Genomic DNA, 23,729 nt, shown 5'->3' with positions numbered 1-23,729 from the left:
CCATGTCTGTACATACTGTGCTATATGTATGCACACACAGCTGTCTCTCACACATACTAATACTCCTTATTTTTCCATCCCTATACACCAATAGGGACCACTAATTATCCACACACACTTTTAGTTGTGCTACAAACTCTCACATTTCCACACCCACCCACACCATTTATATCCACTCCCACTACACACACACCTTGTGTAAAGCACTGTATATACTGTGGGCTCTCCATTCATTTTTATTCACACTGATACACATACACACTCTTTCTTCACTTGCCTTCAGTTACCCTTTGACACCTCTAGCCATAAAACACATCCACACGGGGGAAGGAACAGCACAGATAACATTCCAAGAGACACTGTTTTTAAGTAATCCATGCTTCATTCATTGTAACATCGCCGGAAGAAGAGATTAGTGTATCTCGAAAGCTCGCACAAATAAAAGCATTTCGTTAGCCACAGAACGGTATCATCTATTTATTTTTTGATTATATATATATATATATAGTGCACGACAAATCTGGTCACCACGGGCGACAGGATATTGCCAGGTGGCCATCCGTCATGGCTGCCCAAGCAGGGAATTCCCCTGCTCTGCCGTTAAAAAAAAATCCCCCTACCTGATTGGTCTGGCGCGCTGCCAGGACTATTATTTTTGGCTCGCAGCCAGATTTTGAGCCGTGAAGCCCTTCCTTTCTTATCAATCCTGCAAAGAGCGGGTAAGAAATGTCCCATGCCTTCCCTTGACAACCCTCCGCGCCCCCCTTGTCACCCCTCCCACCCCTCCCTGGTCTCCACTAGCCACCCCTCCGCCCCCTACCTGGCCTCCCCTAGCCCCCCTGGTTTCCCCTGGACCTCCCCTGATTTCCCATGGTCCTCCTATGGTCTCCCCTGGACCCCTCCTGGTCTGCCATGCCCGCCCCTGGCCTCCCCATGGCCTCCCCTTGGAATACTCTGGCCTCCCGTGGGCTCCCCTGCTCCCCCCCCACAACCCCCCTTGGCCCTCCCCTTGACCCTTCTGGGCTCCCCTGAACACCCTGGCTCGCCCCTGGTCCCCCCTGTTCTCCCCCACCCACCCCTCTGGCCTCTCCTGGTCTCCCCTTGTCTCCCCTGTTTTTACCTGTTTTTACCTGGCCCTTTGGCACTCCCTTGGTCCCCCCCTGATATCCCCTGGCCCCGGGACACGATTGAGCCGAGTGGATGCCTAAGAAGACAGAGTCTCCCACCCTGTCGGCGGTTCTCTCCCACACATGTTTGTTCCTTTGAAATGTGAGTGAGATTACTCTTATACATCTTGTTAGAATATATTTGGTCGTATAATACACACTATTGTGGCTTTTTTCTCTTGATTCTACGATCCACACCATTCCCATCTACTGAGGGATTTCCTGGGACATCGATCCCCCAAGGGCTCCAGTCAGAGAGAGAAGAGTCTCTGACAAGTCTCATACATTAGGATTCTTGTGAGTGCAACCTTATCAGAGCTTACAGACTGATTAATCACCGATTATTACCATCTGCACTATTATTGTTATTTTATATTTCATATATCACTGGATTTCACCAGCGCTCCTCCTTACACAGAAGAAAATAAATTGCCAGCCATTAGGACACAGACCAGTCCCTTTTTGAGGGTGTTGAGCTGCTACACTTCATGTTGTATTTTTTATTACCTTATTTCACCAAGGGTTGGTAAATGTTTATCATATTATTCACATTTTTAGTTTCTGCACTGTTGTTATATTTATAACACTTTGTCACTTATTGTTATTCACATTTGCCCAAGACGCGCCCAATCCTCCCCCCCCTTTCCCTCATCTTTCCTAACAAACAGAATCCATGTGCTTAGTTTTCTATCCCTCAATCCAGGAACACGTTAAGGTTTGTGTCACACGTCTGTATTGCGAGGAAACAAAGACTGACCAAAAAGGCCGGTCAGAAAACAGGTTAACCTCTTGGTTGCCGTACTGCACATGAGGTTTAACTATTGCCTGACCTTATAGTGACAGTGACTGTCATACATACGCATAGACTCACAAGTTTGAACTATATTTCTGCACTAAAACTTGATGCACTAAAATAATTAATACATGATCTTAGAACAGAGGTCCCAAGATCTCCTCCTCCATAGCGCGTCTCTCCTCCCGTGGTCTAATAATGTCAATGCTTTCCTGGCTCTCTCAGTGAGTATAAGGAGGCGCTGGGTAAATCATTGTATTGACACTTCATGGGTTTGATTTAACAAAGTTGGACAATTGTTTAAGAAGGTTAAAAATATCTAAACTGAGATTCACGTTGCATTATATTTTTGGTGCCGTGTTTGTGTTCCTGAGACTTCCTGTGTTGAGATGTATGTGACAGACAGCACCTTCCTGTCAGTATAGAATTAGATATATTATATACATTCCCAGTCCTGGGCGAGTGAGAGACATTAGCTCCTGCTCTGGTTCTGCTGTTACATCGGTACCTTCCCTCTGTACAATTACCTGTCTATAAACACAAACAAGGGAGCACATTTATTAAGAATAATTGTATATTTATTGTGTTACAGACACCCACAGTGTAAGTGGCCCATTACATGATGAAAAAACTAATGTGGATGTGACAGCTACACAAAGTATTAACTAAAATACAGTAATAAATCCAGCCAGAACCGTGGAGTCAGAGACTGGATCCCACTTCCAGAGGACTCGCAAAAGCAGCTTCATAAAATGTGTTCAGTCCCAAAATACGTTTGTCGCAATAAACGGGATACACTTCTTTACCGAAAGATCATGCGCTGCTCTCCACATGAGCACGGAACCCAATCTCCTCTAGAACATGAGCTAAAAAGTCCATGGTCAGTGTCATGAGGCTCTCAAAGGGTTAATGCCGTGTAGGATCCCCTGACACACTCTCCTTAACTTGGTGTTCCCCTGGATTAGGAGGAAGGCTTGTGCTGCGGGGTACCACAGGCTAAAGTACCAACAAATTGTTATCAAAATGTTATTCGGATCATCAGGAAAGAAGAGGAGGTATAGCTGTGTCATGCAGACAGCCATGGAGAGGACAACAAGCAGTATCATGTTCCTGGCTGCTCTGGAATGAACCTGTAACCGGGGAATGCTGAAGTCTGATGTCTTCTGCTTCATCCTCCAGACGTGTCCCCAGAGAGAAGTCAGTGTGAGCCCAATAGCAATGAAGGACAGCAGGAAGGGCAAACAGCATCCTAGCACGGTCACAATGTAGTTAGATATATGTAAAGCATATGTTTCACTGCAGTTGGCTGTGAGACTGTAAGTGCTGTTTTCCTGAGGATCTATTTTATGGCAAGTCCACAGCGATGGGACACTTATAATAAAGGATCCCACGGCTGACATCAGCAGCAGCTTCTGCAACACAGAAGAAACCCATAGCTTCACTCGGAGGAAGAGACGATGCATGAAGTTGGCAATTTTGATGCAGTAGTAGACACAGAGCCAGGCAGTGAGCCAGTAGTTTAAGTAAATTAGGAACATCTCAAGAAAAATCACAGCTGAGTAGATCTCACTGTAGAACCGGATGTGAGACCGGACCATAGGCAGCAACGACTCTGTATTCAGTACACAAAGCAGGGCTACATTAGACAGTCCCATACTAAGTAGGATTAGATCAAATAGATTCAGGCTGGTATCTTTTCTCAAGTTTCTGTAGCTCACAGCCATAATACACAAGCTGAAGATGTAACCTGCAATGCATTGAATTATACTGATGGTTAATAACAATATACGAGCCCAAGTCAGCATATTGCTCTTCTGCATGTGTTACTGCTCTTCCTTTCTGATGTATGGGTGTTACACCTGATGCCTCGGTATCTGACTGGCACATGGGGCAGAGCCGGGATAAAATAAACGTGTGTGCAAAGCACATGCAAATTTCCTGGAGTCTTCTGTCTGTGTTCCCGATCCTGTATATGAGAGCTCTCCGGGCACATCTCTGGCACCGAACCTTTATTTGGGCTGTATCCGTCATTCTACTGAACTTAGAATTAAAATGCGCTTCCGGCTTCAGAGAAAAGTGACGTCAGAGAGTTTAATGAACTTGTAATTTTTGGAGCAAAATTCAAGGATCTCAAGCGATAAATAGCATACATTAGTTATTTTATTTACAGCAATGTTTTACTCATGTGAATATTCTCCACATTCACGATTCCCGCTAATTGTCTAACAAAAGAGATTAAAACAGTTAATTTATTGGTCACATTCCCAATATGGACACCTACAGTAAGTGTTACCTAAAGGTTATATACAGGGCTAAGGGAGGGGCAGCGTATATTCTAAATGTATATGGCTATGTCTTGGACTGCTGCGCCCAACATGAACAGACATGAGATACAGGGACCTGCAGTATAATATGGGGGTAATTATTTAGCACAGTGAGAAGCCAAACAGCCGGAGACTTTATGTTCTCTGCAGAGATTTCTCCCTTTCTGGGTGTGTGCGTTCCCGAGCTATCTTCCTGTAAATGTTAAATGTGGGAGCGTACACAATGCTGGGCGCCGTTGTCCTCAAAGGAAACACTGTTTTGTTGTTTCTTGATTAATTGTGTATAATATGGTTTCAAGGAGGATTTCCAAAAATATAAAGATTCTCAGTATTTTTTAATTCTTCTTTTATGGAATTTTCCTTAATCCATTTCCAAACCCAGTTTAATCCATTTCCAAACCCAGTTTTATCTATTTCCAAACCCAGTTTTATCTATTTCCAAACCCAGTTTTATCCATTTCCAAACCCAGTTGAAGGCCTCAGCCAGCACCAGTATAATGTTACCCGGAGGTGGCAGCTCTGTGACTTTCATTTGCATTTCCAAATAACTTTGATGAAGAGAACATTTCATTTGGAAAGATTCAAATGTGATAGATGACATTAATACTCCCGGCAGGATCGGGTGATATGAGGAGACGCTGTTATTATAATAACTATATAGAGCACCTGGCAAAGCCAAAGCCCCTGACAATAGTAATATACAGGCATTTACTCACCCATTTCTGGGGGGATCCTGGCTTCTTGTCTCAATTTCAGTCTCCAAAGCAGAGAAGGAGCTAAGCGTTTTAATACTGCACAATCACAGCAGCAAAAGTACTCGGACCTGACTACACATGGCGTTTATTGAATACATCACACACACTTGAAAAAATGGGTAGTGCGTATGTGACTAATTGGTTAAATCAGTTGTTTGTGTGTGTGTGTGTGTGTGTGTAAGAGGTTAACAACAACTGACCACTAAGTTGCATACTCACTAGGGCACTATAAATGAGCCCCTTTCCACCCACAAAACGGGCACACTATACCCCAATTATACTCCCACCACTAGGACGAATTTAAGAACTGGGGTCTGTGGAATATAACTTCAGCAGCCTTACAATAGTTACCCCCCTCATATATATTTGCAGAGGTGAGAGTCATAGACTGCGCCATATATTGTGGTAGGCACCAATAGGCATGACTTCTCCAAACATATATACCTGGCCTGTTTATGTGGATCACTATAGGCATTAATGGACATTATTGAATGAATATTGGAAAATTCCATAGAGGCAGTACGGGGACTGACTGAGCACCATTTCAACACTGGACTGTACAGATACCTGTCAAGCCTGGGCGGGTACAGCCTATTAACCATGTGTACCCCTCTCCCCTTAGAGACGCTTTTAGGACCAGATGACAAGAGAGTATCCCGGGTGCTTTGGAATAATTGAATTTATCATTTAAACAGAGAATATTAAATACTCCATAACTCTCCCCCATGATAATCAGATTAATGCCCCCACATCCTTGCATTCGGGGGATTGTGAGGAATGCATATAGTATGTATCACAGGTCCTCTTTATTCCTTTGAGTGGGAAATCATGTATCTGATCATTATGAGCACTGTTTCCTCTCCTGGATTCCTATTAAATCCCGTATCACACACAATTCTCCTCCTCACTTGTAATGCTTTACCCTCTTCTGCCCCTCCTTACATCTCAGCCCTAATTTCTCACTATGGACCATCCCGTCTCTTGCGTTCTGCTCAAGGATGTTTTCACTCTTCCCCTTTTGTACCTAAATCCCTCTCCCACCTTAAACATTTCTCACTGACTGCCCCACACATCTGGAAATTCCTTCCCCTCAATATCCGACAAGCACCCTCTCTATCCACCTTAAAGACCTACCTTAAAACATATGAGTAGCTCTGTGGTGCATACTGTACACCTCATACATTGATCTTTGACCCTTGCAGACACACTTACAAGAACACCTTCCTACTGTATCTGTAAGTTCTTCCTACGCACCACTTAGATTGTAAGCTCTTCGGGTCAGGGAATCCTTTTCGTATGTAGCTAGGACTGGTTCTTGGCTACCAGTCTGCCCTCCCTGGCAGTAAGCCCCAGACAACAGATACTTTATCCTATATCTATACTTACTTATTGATCCAGAGGAAGGCAAACAAAAAAAAAAGAGTGTCATATCATCCACTGACTGAGGTAACACAATTACCTGTTTTGTGATCTTACTTGGGAGGAGAGGCACTTATTTATACCGTTGGAGATCGCCTGTATTCATGTGGCGCCTGCGACAGATGGAGGGCTGTACCACTAGAGAACCATGGGGGGTATGTACCACAGAAACCTGTCCCGTGTCCCCACAAACATCGGCGGATGACACAAGCCTCCTGCTTACCGACAGGTAGCATGAACCACACCCGCTGTAATAGCAGAATCTCCCATAGGGTGGGGGAAACACCGCTACACATAAATGTTACTTTTATGTCTGAAACACATTCCCATTATGTGTAAGATTATTGTGTCACGTGTGTTATTGCTGAGAAGCGCTATGTACATTAATGGCGCTATATAAATAAAGATATACATACAATTACTGCTGCGGATCATCTGAGTCTAACACATCGCTGCATTTTCCCTGGCTTTTTCCTGGAATGCGACGCACTTCACCTGGCGCATGCCGCATTCATTTTGCGTTCTCAGCCATGGGTCATGCGCGGTTGACGCGCGGTTGACGCGTTTATTGAGAATGGTTTGGATTTAATAGGCTGCAATTCTTCGCGTGTCTGCCAGATGGCAGATATTCATGCGCTTCAGTAATGTGTCGACTTGCAGGTGTTTCGTTTAAAAAAGATACCACAGTGTGCTTATTGCAACTTGGCCTTGAGACTGAAGGAAGAGGTTGCAAAAATGTATCAATTTAGGCTTTTAATATTAAAGAAAGACAAAGACCAGTTTCGGTTACAGTATTCTCCAGAGACCCGTCGCCCGCCATGAGTGTTCAAGTGCAGCCCGCTTTCCAAAACCCCGAGAGAAGTTACACGTATTTGATATGGGCCGCGATTAATGCAACAGAGGATAAAATGGCAACAGTTGTTCAAATTTATCAGTATTTTATCGAAAACTATGACTTTTACAAATTTTCGCCAGCTCCTCATACGTGGAAGCGTGCAATAAGGAAAAGGTTATGTAGCGATCCCTGTTTTTATCGTATTGAGCCACAATTTGTTGGAGGGTATTGGTGTGTATCACCGGATTTTTCCTGTATCTATGATCATGCAGACGGCAAAAGGCGAAGGGTCGTGTTAAAACCAACTAAGAAATGACAGTCGCTGCCAAGCAATGCACCGGCACCGGCTTCCGATAACGGTCCCACCGTCAGTGACAATCCTGAGCCTTGGTCGGATTTCGCGTGCAGTTTCGATGAAGCTTGCATGTACCTAAGCAATTTCCAGCCTCATCAGCTGACTACAGGTGTACTAGTCCCACTGCAAACTATCGACGTGGATGATCAAGAACACTCGACTGGCAGTGGACCGGCACCGGCTGAATGGGAAATTCTATGGTGAGTATTGTTGCCGTATTATTTTCTGTGTTTTTTTTATTTTGACAATACAGTATCAATATCGGTGTGATTCAAAAGTCAAGCGATTCTCCTGTAAGCAATATCATTGGCTGAGCAGCTTCTACAGTACTGTACTGCAGATACTGAACTATTGGTGGAACGCTAGGCTCATGCGCATTGGAACCTTCTTGAAACGCATATGCGTGTCATTACATCGACGGTTGGCGCATGCGCATGTGAACAGGAGACGCCCCCCGAGAAAATTATTGGTGGGACTGGCTGGGAACTTCTTTAGGGGGCTGACCATTAAGGTAAAACTTTTCTTTTTGTTTTTCCTCAGAAAAGAAAACGGCTAATGGGGGGATTTTGATGGATAATATCGCTTTGTGTAACAATGCCTGCACATTGCTGAATCGGATTTAAAAAGCCACGTACCGGAGTCTACAGTTTAGCTGCCGTTGTTATTGATTAGGATAGAATACTGTACCTGAAACAGTATGCTGATGTTTTCCAGCCGTACAGTATACAATACTTTTTTATATACTGTATACTTAAGTAATAATCCCCGAAGAGCAGGGCATTACTGGCCAATAATGCCCTGGCTGGAAGAGTTGAAGGCCCGAGGCGAAGCCGAGGGACTTTTACCCAGCCAGGGCATTATTGGCCAGTAATGCCCTGTTCTGAGGGGATTATTACTATTATAGGCTAAATGTAGACTTTTTTCAGAAATAATAGACACTTTTGTAAAGTTATATAGATTTTTTTATTAAAATAAAATGGTAAATACATGAATCCACCTCTATATACTTTTACACTGCAGATATCTATATCCACACACTGCCACCCCGTGTACACACACACACACATACACACACACACACACACACACACTACAGCAGCTCAACACACAACACAGCAGATCTACACACACAGAGAGGGGAGAGGGAAAGGAACGAAGCACTATGTCCAGTGCTGTAAAAAACAGCCAATGAAACCACAGGGTGTACGTTCCCAATAATAAAGCTATTTAATGGATCAAAAATCGATTCCAAAACACACCAACGCGTTTCGGACTTAGACAGTCCTTTATCAAGTTATCACCTTGATAAAGGACTGTCTACGTCCGAAACGCGTTGGTGTGTTTTGTAATCGATTTTTGATCCATTAAATAGCTTTATTATTGGGAACGTACACCCTGTGGTTTCATTGGCTGTTTTTTACAGCACTGGACATAGTGCTTCGTTCCTTTCCCTCTCCCCTCTCTGTGAAGATTCTGAAAACGGATGCACATTCAACCTGGAGGTGCTGGATCATCCAAAGGGACTTACTGCTCATCGTGGAATCTGCTTTCCCAAGTGAGTCCGTTGCAGCTTTGCCTCAATCATATTCCAGGGATCAACAATTGGTAACTATCCTTACCTCAGCGCATTGTGGGATAGCTCATTACCTGATCCAACAGGTCATTTGTATATTTACAGGTTGTTTTCCTATCAATTGCTCATTGTTACATACTACAGATTTGTCTTTGGAGCATCACACATTTTTTCTATTGATCTACACACACAAACTGCTGCTACACACACACACACACACACACACACAGCACCTCTACACACAACACAACACAGCACCTCTACACACAACACAGATCCTCTACATGCAACACCTCTACACACAACACAGAACCTCTACACACACAAACTGCTGCTACACACACAAACTGCTGCTACACACACAAATTGCTGCTACACACAAATACAACACAACAGCACAGCACACACACAGCTGCTGCTACACTCATAAACACTGCTGCTGATGCTGCTGCTGACACTGACACACACACACACACACACACACACCACACAGCAGATCTACACACACACAAACTGCTGCTACACACAACACACACACACAACACAGCACCTCTACACACAACACAACACAACACCTCTACACACAACACAGATCCTCTACACACAACACAGAACCTCTACACACAAACTGCTGCTACACACAAATACAACACAACAGCACAGCACACACAGCTGCTGCTACACTCAAACACTGCTGCTGATGCTACTGCTGACACTGACACACACACACACACATACAACACAGCAGCTCAACACACAACACAGCAGATATACACACACACAAACTGCTGCTACACACACACACACAACACACACAACACAGCACCTCCACACACACACACACACTGGAGCTCTACACACACACAACACAGCACATCTACACTCACAACTCAGCACCTCTACACAGAACACAGCACCTCTACACACAACACAAGACCTCTACACACAAACTGCTGCTACACACAAATACAACACAACAGCACAGCACACACACAGCTGCTGCTAAACTCAAACACTGCTGCTGCTGCTGCTGACACACTGACACACACACACACACACACACACACACACACACACACAGAGAGAAACTACAGCCAGAAACAAACTGCAGACAGACACTCCCTCGCTTTGCAGACTCTCTCTCTCTCTCCCCCACCCCACCAATTCAACTGAATCTTCTCAGTTCACGGAGCAAGGGGGAGGAGTCAACCCGTGGCTGATACTTTTTAACCAATCCCTTGCCCTGTCTCAGAGCTATTCCTAATTTTAGACCAATCCCCTGCCCTGTCTCAGCTCTTCTGAAAGCTGATTGGCTGAAAATAATCACATTGAAATCAGCACTTTACAAGCAGCTAAATTTCCGGGCATTACTGTTTGGATAATGCCCGGAATTTTAACCAATCAGAGGGCAGGAATTTCAATAATGCCCGGAATTTGACTGCTTTAGCCTATAATGTGTAATAAACCCGAACAAATAAAAACTATGCATTTATTCTACTTTTATTCTACATGTATTACAGTGCCAGTACATACAGTACAGTACAGTATGTGTCTTCTTTTTTTTTAATACTCTTATACTGAGCATGCCTACAGTATACAGTGCAGTGCAGTATGCCTCGACATTCTAGAAACACTGTATTTTGTTACAGTAGCAAAGGAGCCAATGGTACATTGTAAAACAAATAAACATGTTCTTTTATTGGTGGAGTAAGTACAAAAACATTAATTTACAAATACTGTACAATGTAGAAACATTTTAAGTGCACAGCAATTCAAAACATCAACAGGTGTATGGTTTACTGCTGGTGGAAACATTTATGTACAGAAAGTAAAAACATTTACAGTCAGTCAGTATAGTTTACAGTCACATGTTTTAAAAACAAATTCTTTATTCATAAAATATAAACAGTCTGCACCAGTCTGCACCAGTACAGTCCTCAAGGGCAGCAAACAGGGCCGGTTTTCAGGACAACCTTGAAAACCGTGCCTGTTTGTGGCCCTCGGGGACTGGAATTGTGTACCATGAGTGAGAGATATTATCTCCTGCTCTGGTTCTGCTGTTACATCGGTAACTTCCTTCTGTACAATTACCTGTCTATAAACACAAACAAGGGAGCACATTTATTACTAGCAGTTGTATATTTATTGTGTTACAGACACCCGCAGTGTAAGTGTCTCATTACATGATGAAGAAACTAATGTGGATGTGACAGCTACACAAAGTATTAACTAAAGTACAGTAATAAATCCAGGCAGAACCGTGGGGTCAGAGACTGGATCCCACTTCCAGAGGACTCGCAAAAGCAGCTACATAAAATGTGTTCAGTCCCAAAATAAGTCTGCGTCGCAATAAACGGGACACACTTCTTTATAGAAAGATCATGCGCTGCTCTCCACATGAGCGCGGAACCCGATCTCCTCTAGAACATGAGCTAAAAAAGTCCATAGTCAGTCTCATGGGGCTCTCAAAGGGTTAATGCAGTGTAGGAGCCCCTGACACACTCTACTTAACTTGGTGTTCCCCTGGATTAGGAGGAAGGCTTGTGCTGCGGGGTAGGACAAGGTTAAGTACCAACAGATTATTATCAAAATGTTTTCCGGATCATCGGGAAAGGAGAGGAGGTATAGCTCTGTTATGCAGACAGCCATGGAGAGGACAACAAGCAGTATCATGTTCCTGGCTGCTCTGGAATGAACCTGTAACCGGGGAATGCTGAAGTCTGATGTCTTCTGCTTCATCCTCCAGACGTGTCCCCAGAGAGAAGTCAGTGTGAGCCCAATAGAAATGAGGGACAGCAGGAAGGGCAAACAGCATCCTAGCACGGCCGCAATGACTATGATAGAGATATATAAAGCAGATGCTTCACTGACAGCACTGCAGTTGGCTATGAGACTGTAAGTGCTGTTTTCCTGGGGATCTATTTGCCGACAAGTCCACAGCGATGGGACACTTATAATAAAGGATCCCACGACAGACATCAGCAGCAGCTTCTGCAACACAGAAGAAACCCATAGCTTCACTCGGAAGAAGAGACGATGCATGAAGTTGGCAATTTTGATGCAGTAGTAGACACAGAGCCAGGCAGTGAGCCAGAAGCTTAAGTAAATTAGGAATAGCTCAAGAAAAATCACAGCTGAGTAGATCTCACTGTAGAACCGGATGTGAGACCGGACCATAGGCAGCAACGACTCGGTATTCAGTACACAAAGCAGGGCTACATTAGACAGTCCCATACTAAGTAGGATTATATCACACTGATTCAGGCTGATATAATTTCTCCAGTTTCTGTAGCTCACAGCCATGATACACGAGTTGAAGATGTAACCTACAATGCATGCAATTGTACTGATGGTTAACATCAATATATCAACCCAAGTCAGCATATTGCTCTTCTGCGTGTGTTACTGCTCTTCCTCTCTGATGTATGAGCGTTACACCTGATCCCTCAGTATCTGACTGGCACATGGGGCAGAGCCGGGATAAAATAAACGTGTGTGCAAAGCACATGCAAATGTCCTGGTGTCTCCTGTCTGTGTTCCCGATCCTGTATATGAGAGCTCTCCGGTCACATCTCTGGCAAAGAACCTTTATTTGGGCTGTATCAGTCATTCTACTGAACTTAGAATTAAAATGCGCTTCCGGCTTCAGAGAAAAGTGACGTCAGAGAGTTTAATGAACTTGTAATTTTTGGAGCAAAATTCGATGATCCCAAGCGATAAATAGCATACATTAGTTATTTTATTTACAGCAATGTTTTACTCATGTGAATATTCTCCACATTCACGAGTCCCGCTTATTGTCTAACAGAAGAGATTAAAACAGTTTATTTCTTGGTTACATTCCCAATCTGGACACCTACAGTAAGTGTTACCTAAAGGTTATATACAGGGCTAAGGGAGGGGCAGCGTATATTCTTAATGTATATGGCTCTCTCCTAGACTGCTGCACCCAACATGAACAGACATGAGATACTGGGACCTGCAGTACAATATGGGGGTAATTACTTAACATAGTGAGAAGCCAAACAGCCGGAGACTTTATGTTCTGTGCAGAGATTTCTCCCTTTCTGGGTGTGCGTTCCCGAGCTATCTTCCTGTAAATGTTATATGTGGGAGCGTACACAATGCTGGCCGCCATTTTCTTCATAGGAAATACTGTTTTGTTGTTTCTTGATTAATTGTGTATAATATGGTTTCTAAGGAGGATTTCCAACAATATAAACATTCTAAGTATTTTTTAATTATTCTTTTAGCGAATTTTCCTTTAGCCCTTTCTAAACCCAGTTTTATCCATTTCCAAGCCCAGTTTTATCCATTTCCAAGCCCAGTTTTATCCATTTCTAAACCCAGTTTTACCCTGACGAAGTTGAGACATTAGGGGGTCTGGCATAACAACATAACAGCATTTAGGATGAAGCCATTTTGTGTGAATATTGCAATCCGCCATTTTGTCTTGTCTTTGTGAGTCTAATTTCTGTGTTTCATTTCTGTATAAACAAATGTGTGAAGCAGAGAAAGGAATGTTTTCGCTCTTATTGACTCTTCCTCATCCAATCAGCTTCAAATTGAAAGTGTAAACAGGCTAAAAGTTATGAGAACCCATGAGATAAGTTTAGATTCTTGCAGTAGAATTTATTCTCATAACATATTGCTAGGCGACAGAATAGGCACATCCCATTTAACCCCAGAATGGTTTCTAGCTGACAGGTAGTTATACAATATTGTTATGTATTACAAAATGACATCAACTTTAATATTGTTATGTATTACAAAATGAGGTAATGTTTAGTGACGTGCAAGCCCCCCATAAAGGGGTGGAGCTTTAGGATTTAGGGTATAAATATATGGCATATCGTGTTATTATTTAGAGAGCTTTTGTTTTGAAGCTGTCTCCGTTGTGCACTTGACTTGAATAAATTCACGTGTTATTCTGTTTCAAAATAACCTCACACTGTGTTTTTTATTTACGCTTTCGACAGATGGCGCCCGAATAGGGACTCAATATCATCGGAATCGAGCACCCGGATGAATCACTCCTCCATCACTCAAACCTGAGCTCACATATGAATCAAGGTAAGGCTACCTGCATTTTTTAGACAAACAGCCTGATTAAATTGTTTTGAGTGGTGCGTGGAGCTGATTTTTGAACGGTGTCTTATCTGATGTGACGAGTAAGAATCCCTAGCAGTTTCACGTGAATTTATTATTCTCTGTTCCTGTATTCATTTTAAAGTGTAAGAGTTGTTAAGAGTTGTTAGGGGCTAAGGTAAGAGTCCCGTTAAAGGTTTTGGTGTTTTGGTGATGAAAGTGAGTGTTTTTGTGCTTAAAGGGATTGTTTTCAGACCGTCCTGGGTTGTGATAAATATTTTTGTTGTCGGAGCAGGACGGGTCCCTGATTGTACATTTGCTCTGTTTTGTCATTTACATACCAAGTGAGTTCATGGATATCTGGTTAGAAGGTCTTATCTGTATCCATGTTATAAAAGTATAAGGTTTATCAGGACTGGGTTGGACCCGCTGAAGTGATTCAAGTTTTTCTTTGGTATAGTTATGGTGAGAAAATGTGATTGGGGAACAGTCTCGTGACAGGTCCTTATCTGCATATTTACACTATTCAGAACAATAACATGCCAAAAGAGTTGTACGTAATCAGCTTGCGTTGATTATTGTAACGCTAAATTGTACAGGTCAATTAACAGTTGATTGCTGTAGCCGAAGTATTGTACAGGTCAATTAAATTTGATTTCTGTAACAGAAGAAGTATTGTACAGGTCAATTAAATTTGATTTCTGTAACAGGGGAATAATGGGAAACCAAAAATTCTCAAAGGATTGTGTGTCTGCAGACGAAAATAATAAAGAATGAATACAGAGACCGAAAAGAGACAATATAAATATTTTGTTGGCCAGTGAATGGCACTGTTTTTGTTTGTACTATTATCAACGAATTGCGCAGATGTTTAAATGAAAGAGGGGTCTTTTTCTGTGGGATTGATAAGCTCAGGGAGCGCCGTCTCGTGTGTTTTTGTATCCCACAGGGAAACATACCTTACGTTAATATGGGTCAAAAGAATTCTGTTGAGGGACAGAAGGGTCCCGCTGTATTAATTTTTACTATTGCCAGGACAGAAGTTAATATAATAACAAGTGAAAAAGAAAGTGAATAGGAAAGAAATAGCAAGTGAATTTGCCGATAGATAATTAAGGCATATGTGGTGTTGAGGAAGTAGAGGGTTATTTTTATGAAAAGTTTATATGCAAAAATTGGGATAAAATTAGAGACTGTGTGTATATTGTTTGGAAGGGACATAAAGTGTTATAAGTGTAAAAAGGTAGGACATGTTGCCAGTAATTGCAGAGCAGCCCTAAGAGAGAGAGTAGAAAAAAAAGAATAGAATTGAAAAGATTTGTTCGTACTGGCCACACGAATAGGTCTTTTGAACCAGAAAATATTCTTTTTCCTTCTGTTCTAATGGCAACTAGAAAGAGAATAAAAGCAGGTTATTTATATGAGAAGCTGTGTAGGAGAGAAGTTTGTGTCTATGTTCTTTGGGTGTCTGTATTGTGTGTGTTCTGTATTGTGTGTAACCAGTAAAAACACATGGAATATTTTGTGTTTAAAAATATGGGTAAAAGCTCATAAGCATTGTTTGAAGTATATATTGTATTGTATGTTTTCATGTATAGAACGCCATTAATAGGCTCAGCGCTTCACAGGAGTGGTGCATGTCGTAATCATATAGTTATCAAATGGTAAAGGTAAGAGGTCATAGAATAAGTGATCCAGACATAAAAGTAAAAGTTGAGCAAAGAGAAGTCACTGCTCTGAGGAGCTTACAATCTACTTGGTAGGTAGGGAGAGCATACAGAAACAGTAGGACTTGATTAGAAACCAGGAGAGGAATTTCAGGAGGGGAAACGCAGAATCAGAGTTTAAAGAGTAGAGTGATTCTCGCAGCAGCGTTTGGGATAGATAGTAGGGAAGACAGGTGAAAGTCAGGAAGCTGGGATAGCAGGGGATTACAGTAATCAAGAGGGGAGATAATAAGGGTCTGAATCAGAGTTTTTAATAGTTGAGCAACAGAGGAACAGGTGTATCTTTGTGATATTGTGGAGGAAAAAGCGACAGTTATAGAAATGTTTTGAATGAAAGAGGAGAATATGAGAGAGGAGTTGGGAGTGACCCCTAAGCAGCGTGCTTGAGCTACTGGATGGAAGATTCAAGAGTAATGTGGAAGGAGATAATAGGGTCAGGTTTGGGAGGAAGTATGAGGAACTCTGTTTTTGCCATGTTTAATTTAAGGCGAAAGAGGATCTTCCAGGATGAGATAACAGAGAGACATTCAGAAACGTAGGTTTGTATGGCAGGTGTAAGGTCAGGGGTTGAAAAGTAAATGAGGGTGTTGTCAGCATAGTGGTGATATTTAAACCTAAGAGATGTTATTAGGTCACCTAGAGAGAGTGTGTACAGAGAAAAGAGAAGAGTGTGGTCCACAGAGGCAAATGCTTCAGAGAGGTGGAGTAATAGGAGCAGAGTGTGATGACCTCTGTCTTGGGCAGCATGTAATTCATGAGTTATTTTAGTGAGAATTGTCTCCGTGGAGGGAGCAGTGCAGATGTCAGATTGTAGAGGGTTAAGGAGAGAATGGGTGTGAGAAAATGGAGCAAGCAGGAGAATGCAAGACAAGTTCAGTAGTTAGAAAGAGAGGTAGGGTCAAGCTTGCTATTTTTGAGTCATGGTATAACTATTACATGTTTGAAGGAGAATGGAAATGTAGCAGATTAGAGGGAGAAGAGGAGATCAACAGTGATGGTGACACTCTTTTGAGACAGTGGAAAAAGAGTCAAGGAAAGCAGGTAGAGAGTTGGAAGCAAAGTAGGATAGGAGGAAAAAGAGGGAATGTTCTGGTGTATGGATTCAACCTCTTTCTTAAAAATAGTCAGCAAAAGTCCTGAGGTGAGATGAAGGAAGAATTTGTGTGGGGTAGACTTATGAGTGTTGATTAATGGAAAGAAATAGGTTTGTGTAGCTTGAGAAAGGACAGAATTGCAACAGGATAGCATAAATTTGTAGTGAATTAAATCAGTGAAACTATGAAAGTTCATACAGAAGGCATTAAAGAGAACTGAGTGGAGGGAGATAGCATGAGCGTGTGGCGTTATTTGTGTGTTAAGAAGTTATATGAACCTCAGCTATATAAAGGCCCGTTGGTTAATTTTTGAAAGGTCATAAAAAATGTAGTTCTTAGGGCTCTGGATAAAGCTCCATGTATTTAAACTTTAAGCAAAAGTTCCAATCCAATAATAATTATTTTTAGGAGGAAGCGGTGGTGTGTCATTATCTTATCTTTTCAGGGTCAATTGGCGAAACGCCCAGAAACAAAATGGCTCTTTGCCCGGAAACAAGTCTTATAGAAAATATTTTTTCTTTAGTCAGATGAATATGCAGAGTGTCTTTAAAATGATAAAGCTGACCGTGTGCTCAGCACTGTGCAAAGAGATTATATAAAGCAAGACATTAGTGTGAAGTCTTATACAAAATCATTTGTCTATTAACTGAATATGTGATATATTTTATAATTTTTAACCATTTATTTTTCCATTGGTGTTCTATTTTATTATAAGAAGTAGTTATTGTTAAAATATTTTTAGAATGTTTTGCCAAAGTGGTGCATTTGGAGTCACCTCTCGTTTTTGGATATGTTCTAGGTATAGAGTTAAAGGACAGGTGATATATAGTGGCAAATACAGTTACATAAGTGAGCAGGGTATATATTATATGCAAGGCATTTCACATTTTAGCAGAATAGTTACAATGGAGTGTTTGGGGTGGAGGCCTGACTGGAATTGGCTAGGGGTATTTGTCTTAGTATAGTAATTGTTTAATTGGGAGTGAACACATTTTTGTCCATGACTTTGGATAGTAGTGTATTGCAATGTATGACTTTATATATATAGCGTCAAAAATGTTCTCAGCACTTCATAAAGAATACAGTAGAGGGAATTATGATAGAATAGTAAGTGCAGCAAAATCAGACAATAGGAAAGGAAATCCCTGCCCTTAAGAGCTTACAATCTAAGGTTTAAGGGAAATTTACAGAGATAGCAGGTGAGGGAATAAGTGCTGTAGATGGCAGTGCTTGGCCACAATGGGTGTGGTAGGAGTGACTGTGTGTGAAATAATAGCCATGAGTGCAGGCTATTGGGATGTTTAATTTGTGGGGCAAGTTTTAAGGTTAGTTAGTATTTTATGAAAAGGTTGATACCATTTGCATCGGAGGAGATGATAGTGAGGCATGAATGAGAGCAAGTGTGTATTGGGAGAAGAGATATTGGTCTGTAGTTTGAGACAGTGTTTTTGTCCCCACTTTTGAAGATTGGGACAGCTCTGGTAGTTTTCCAGGTTTTAGGGATATGGCCTGTAGACAGGATAGAGTTGATTATGGAAGCAATTGGTTTGACAATGACTGAGGCCCAAAGCCTTAGGAACTTAGATTGTAGTACAGTAAAGTCCACATTAGCTGCTTAGTTTTAAATATGAGGAGCATTAATAGGAGATACCTCTGTCTATATGTGGATGCTAAGACAGGAGTAAACACATTGATACAAGAATTTAGTCCTAGGTATAAATTATCTCCCTATGAGACACTTATGGGATGACTTATGACTATCAGTAGTTCAAAGGAACAAATTAAGGACCATCTATTGGTAATAAAACAATTAATAAGTATTGTATGCCACTAATATATTTTTTGAGTCTCTCTAGGCATAAGGTATGATAAAAGTGCACCTACACGAGACGGAGTTAAAGGTTAAGTAGTTCCTAAACAAGCATGCTCTTCATCCCAGATGAAAGGGCCCGTACTAACCACCAATACAGCAATTAAAGTGGCAGAGTTCTTTTCCTGGACCCAAAGTACAGTAAAGCTCGTTCCAGTTCCACCAAACGTTCCAGCGACATCAAAGACCAAAGTCACCTAAAGCACAGCCGCATCAAGTTAACGTCTTGCCGAGTCAAAACTCTAACCGTTAACCAACGAGGAAAATAAGATACCAGGCAGAGGCCTGGTCTTATCAGGAACATTTCATTTTTTCAAAGACTCAAAACATTCTATTTTTTAGAGACTCAATATTCCTGATTTCTATCAGAACATTTCATTTTTCAGAGACTCAATATTTTTATTTTTTAGAGTGTGTTTAAGTTAGAAATTTAAGGTGTATGTAGAAATGAGCCTTGATGGGAGGATTGGTTTCCTGGAAGTGAGGCTTGTGAAAACTCTTGTATGTGTTTTGGCAGTACTCATCACTCTCTATGTATGTGTCATATGCAGCAAAACTTTGATCCAGAAGTGTGTTGCACCTCCAACGAGAGGAGGGGGTCACCCAGGGGGTGTGTCAGCCACAAGGATAGGATCATAAGTCAGCCATGTTGACCATCGCAGACATTGTCTGTTCTGATATTCAGAGTGAATGATGTATACAATGCGTGCAGGGGTGAGGATCATGCATTTCGCTTCCACAGATACCAAACCCCTTCAATTCTCAGTAATAGCTGAAAGTATATGATGATAGAGATAGATGCAATTTCCTTTATCTAGCAACTGCATATCCAAAGAAAGGTTGCTTGCATAAAATAAGGTTTTTAGTATTATGTGTATAATTTCTGTATTTTCCCATTTTTTAAGGGAACCTCTTTAAAGGGTGTATCACACACTAGGAACAAGAATCAATTTATGGGTCAAGTGTCTCCACCAACCAATGAAACCTGTGTAAAAATGTATGTTCAGTCAGATAACAATTTACAGGAAGGATGTGGCCTTAATTTTGCAGTTTTTAATTTCATCATTAAACCAAGAACAGGTTCAGATCAGGCTTATGGCCTTACAAAACAGAATGGCTTTAGATTACATTTTAGCATCAAAAGGAGGTGTATGTGCCCTAATTAAAGAACAATGTTGTGTTTTCATCCAAGATCAGAGTGGCTAGGTACAACATGAGTTAGATAAGATAGAAGAAATTCAAGAAAGACTTAGGAAGGAAAGTGACACAGACTGGAACCCTTTGGGGCTGACTGGATTGGTGGGATCACTAGGAGCGAAATTTTTGAATGTGTATGATTGTGATACTCGTTGTCTTCTATGTTTGTGTTACGTTTGTCAAAGGCATGATCCACAAATATGCAACCCCCTCTGCAGACATGATGCCATTGTTTGCAGAACCAATCTACAGCAGTCCCTTGAAGAAAGAAGATGCCAAGTACAATGTTCTAACTCCGGAAAAGAATTTGGCTATAACGCCATACTACGAGACTATGACTACATTTGGCAGGCACCCTCGTGCACTGTCCTATACCCTCAAGCAGCATTATGAAATGATGGAGCACCCTTGTGCCTCCCAACGTGTTTCTGGACTAAAATCATACCAATAATTCTCAAAAAGCAATGTTTTAAAGAATCAGAGGAGGGACTGACGAAGTTGAGACATTAGGGGGTCTGGCATAACAACATAACAGCATTTAGGATGAAGCCATTTTGTGTGAATATTGCAATCCGCCATTTTGTCTTGTCTTTGTGAGTCTAATTTCTGTGTTTCATTTCTGTATAAACAAATGTGTGAAGCAGAGAAAGGAATGTTTTCGCTCTTATTGACTCTTCCTCATCCAATCAGCTTCAAATTGAAAGTGTAAACAGGCTAAAAGTTATGAGAACCCATGAGATAAGTTTAGATTCTTGCAGTAGAATTTATTCTCATAACATATTGCTAGGCGACAGAATAGGCACATCCCATTTAACCCCAGAATGGTTTCTAGCTGACAGGTAGTTATACAATATTGTTATGTATTACAAAATGACATCAACTTTAATATTGTTATGTATTACAAAATGAGGTAATGTTTAGTGACGTGCAAGCCCCCCATAAAGGGGTGGAGCTTTAGGATTTAGGGTATAAATATATGGCATATCGTGTTATTATTTAGAGAGCTTTTGTTTTGAAGCTGTCTCCGTTGTGCACTTGACTTGAATAAATTCACGTGTTATTCTGTTTCAAAATAACCTCACACTGTGTTTTTTATTTACGCTTTCGACAACCCATTTCCAAGCCCAGTTGAAGGCCTCAACCAGCACCAGTATAATGTTACCCTGAGGTGGAACTCTGTGACTTTCATTTGCATTTCCAAATAACTTTGATGAAGAGAACATTTCATTTAGAAAGGTTCAAATGTGATAGATGACATTAATACTCCCAGCAGGATCGGGTAATATGAGGAGACGCTGTTATTATAATAACTTTATCGAGCACCTGGCAAAGCCAAAGACCCTGACCATAGTAATATACCGGCATTTACTCACCCACTTCTGGGGGGATCCGGGCTTCTTGTCTCAATTTCAGACTCCAAAGCAGAGAAGGAGCTAGGAGTATTAATACTGCACAATCACAGCAGCAAAAGTACTCGGACCTGACCACACATGGCGTTTATTGAATACATCACACACGTGAAAAAATGGGTAGTGCGTATGTGACTAATTGGTTAAATCAGTTGTTTGTGTGTTTGTGTTTGTGTCAGAGGTTAACAACAACTGAGCACTAAATTCCTTACTCACTAGGGCACTATAAATGAGCCCCTCTCCACCCACAAAATGGGCACACTATACCCCAATTATACTCCCACCACTAGGACGAATATAAGAACTGGGGTCTGTGGAATATAACTTCAGCAGCCTTACAATAGTTACCCCCCTCATATATATTTGCAGAGTTGAGAGTCATAGACTGCGCCATATATTGTAGTAGGCACCACTAGGCATGACTTCTTCAAACATATATACCTGGAATGTTTATGTGGATAACTATAGGCATTAATGGACATTATTGAATGAATATTGGAAAATTCCATAGAGGCAGTACGGAGACTGACTGAGCACCATTTCAGCACTGGACTGTACAGATACCTGTCAAGCCTGGGTGGGTGCAGCCTATTAACCATGTGTTCCCCTCTCCCCTGAGAGACGCTTTTAGGAACAGATGACAAGAGAGTATCCCAGGTGCTTTGGAAAAATGTAATTTATCATTTAAACAGAGAATATAAAATACTCCATAACTCTCCCCATGATCATCAGATTAATGCCCCCCACATCCTTGCATTCGGGGGATTGTGAGGAATGCATATAGTATGTATTACAGGTCCTCTTTATTCCTTTGAGTGGGAAATCATGTATCTGATTCTTATGAGCACTGTTTCCTCTCCTGGATTCCTATTAAATCCCGTATCACACACAATTCTCCTCCTCACTTGTAATGCTTTACCCTCTTCTGCCCCTCCTTACATCTCAGCCCTAATTTCTCACTATGGCCCATCCCGACTCTTGCGTTCTGCTCAAGGATGTTTTCACTTTTCCCCTTTTGTACCTAAATCCCTCTCCCACCTTAAACCTTTCTCACTGACTGCCCCACACATCTGGAAATTCCTTCCCCTCAATATCCGACTAGCACCCTCTCTATCCACCTTTAAGACCTATCATAAAACATATGAGTAGCTCTATGGTGCATAATGTACACCTCATACATTAATCTTTACCCTTGCAGACACACTTACAAGAACACCTTCCTACTGTCTCTGTAACTTCTTCCTACGCACCACTTAGATTGTAAGCACTTTGGGTCAGGGAATCCTTTTTGTATGTAGCAAGGACTGGTTATTGGCTACCAGTCTGCCCTCCCTGGCAGTAAGCCCTGGTAAGAGCATGCCTACCAGTACTTATCATGGATTTTCCCCACTCCCAGCAGTGACCTTGAGTGACAGGGGAGGAAGTGGAATGAGGCCTGGTTTCACCCAATCCTGAGTCGGAACTGGAGCCCTCCTCCTGGCTGTACTTAAGGGGATTGCCACCCACATTTAGTAAGTGCCTCTCCCCACTTGAGAGAGGCAGGTAACACTGCAGAGTGCTTGAACATTGGGCCTTCTCTGTTCCTCTTCCCCTTGGGGGAGAGTAAGTGTGGTACCTTTCCCCTGCATTTGCTAGAGGGGCAGGAATAGCTTGGATAGCTGCAGGTCCAGGGACCATCCTACAGCTGGATATCCGAGCCAGAGACAGCATTGGGCAGAAGACGGCCGTGACTGTGTGGCTGACTGAATAAACCGTTCCAGTTTCATATACCTCCTGCCTGGTGTTACATAGTTACATAGTTACACAGTTACATAGTTACATAGTAGATGAGGTTGAAAAAAGACGTACGTCCATCAAGTTCAACCTATGCTAAATTTAGACAACAGATACTTTATCCTATATCTATATTTACTTATTGATCCGGAGGAAGGAAAACTAAAAAAAACTGTGTCATATCATCCACTTATGTAGGTAATAGCAGAATCTCCAATCGGGTGGGGGAAACACCGCTACACATAAATGTTACTTTTATGTCTGAGCAAAAGAAGAGAGATCCAGGGCAACTTCGGATTTTATAAGAAAAAACTATTTATTTCAGTCCATAAACACGACGTTTCATCCCTC

General features: G+C 41.8%; 1 protein-coding gene across 1 annotated transcript; it reads right to left on the bottom strand.

The window, feature by feature from the left end:
- Nucleotides 1-4,123: 4,123 nt before the first annotated feature.
- Nucleotides 4,124-12,523, bottom strand: LOC142462913 (taste receptor type 2 member 9-like). Its single transcript, XM_075565129.1, has 4 exons — nt 11,797-12,523; nt 11,312-11,315; nt 4,706-4,831; nt 4,124-4,181 (listed from the first exon to the last, which is right to left on the bottom strand). The coding sequence occupies exons 1-4, from the start codon at nt 12,521-12,523 to the stop codon at nt 4,124-4,126; spliced, it is 915 nt and encodes a 304-aa protein (XP_075421244.1).
- Between the last annotated feature and the right edge of the window lie 11,206 nt (nt 12,524-23,729).

The sequence above is a fragment of the Ascaphus truei genome, chromosome 11, assembly GCF_040206685.1.
Source record: "Ascaphus truei isolate aAscTru1 chromosome 11, aAscTru1.hap1, whole genome shotgun sequence".
NCBI classification, from domain to species: Eukaryota; Metazoa; Chordata; class Amphibia; order Anura; family Ascaphidae; genus Ascaphus; species Ascaphus truei.
Note: the sequence above shows the minus strand (reverse complement) of the source record. Positions and strands in the feature narration are given on the sequence as shown.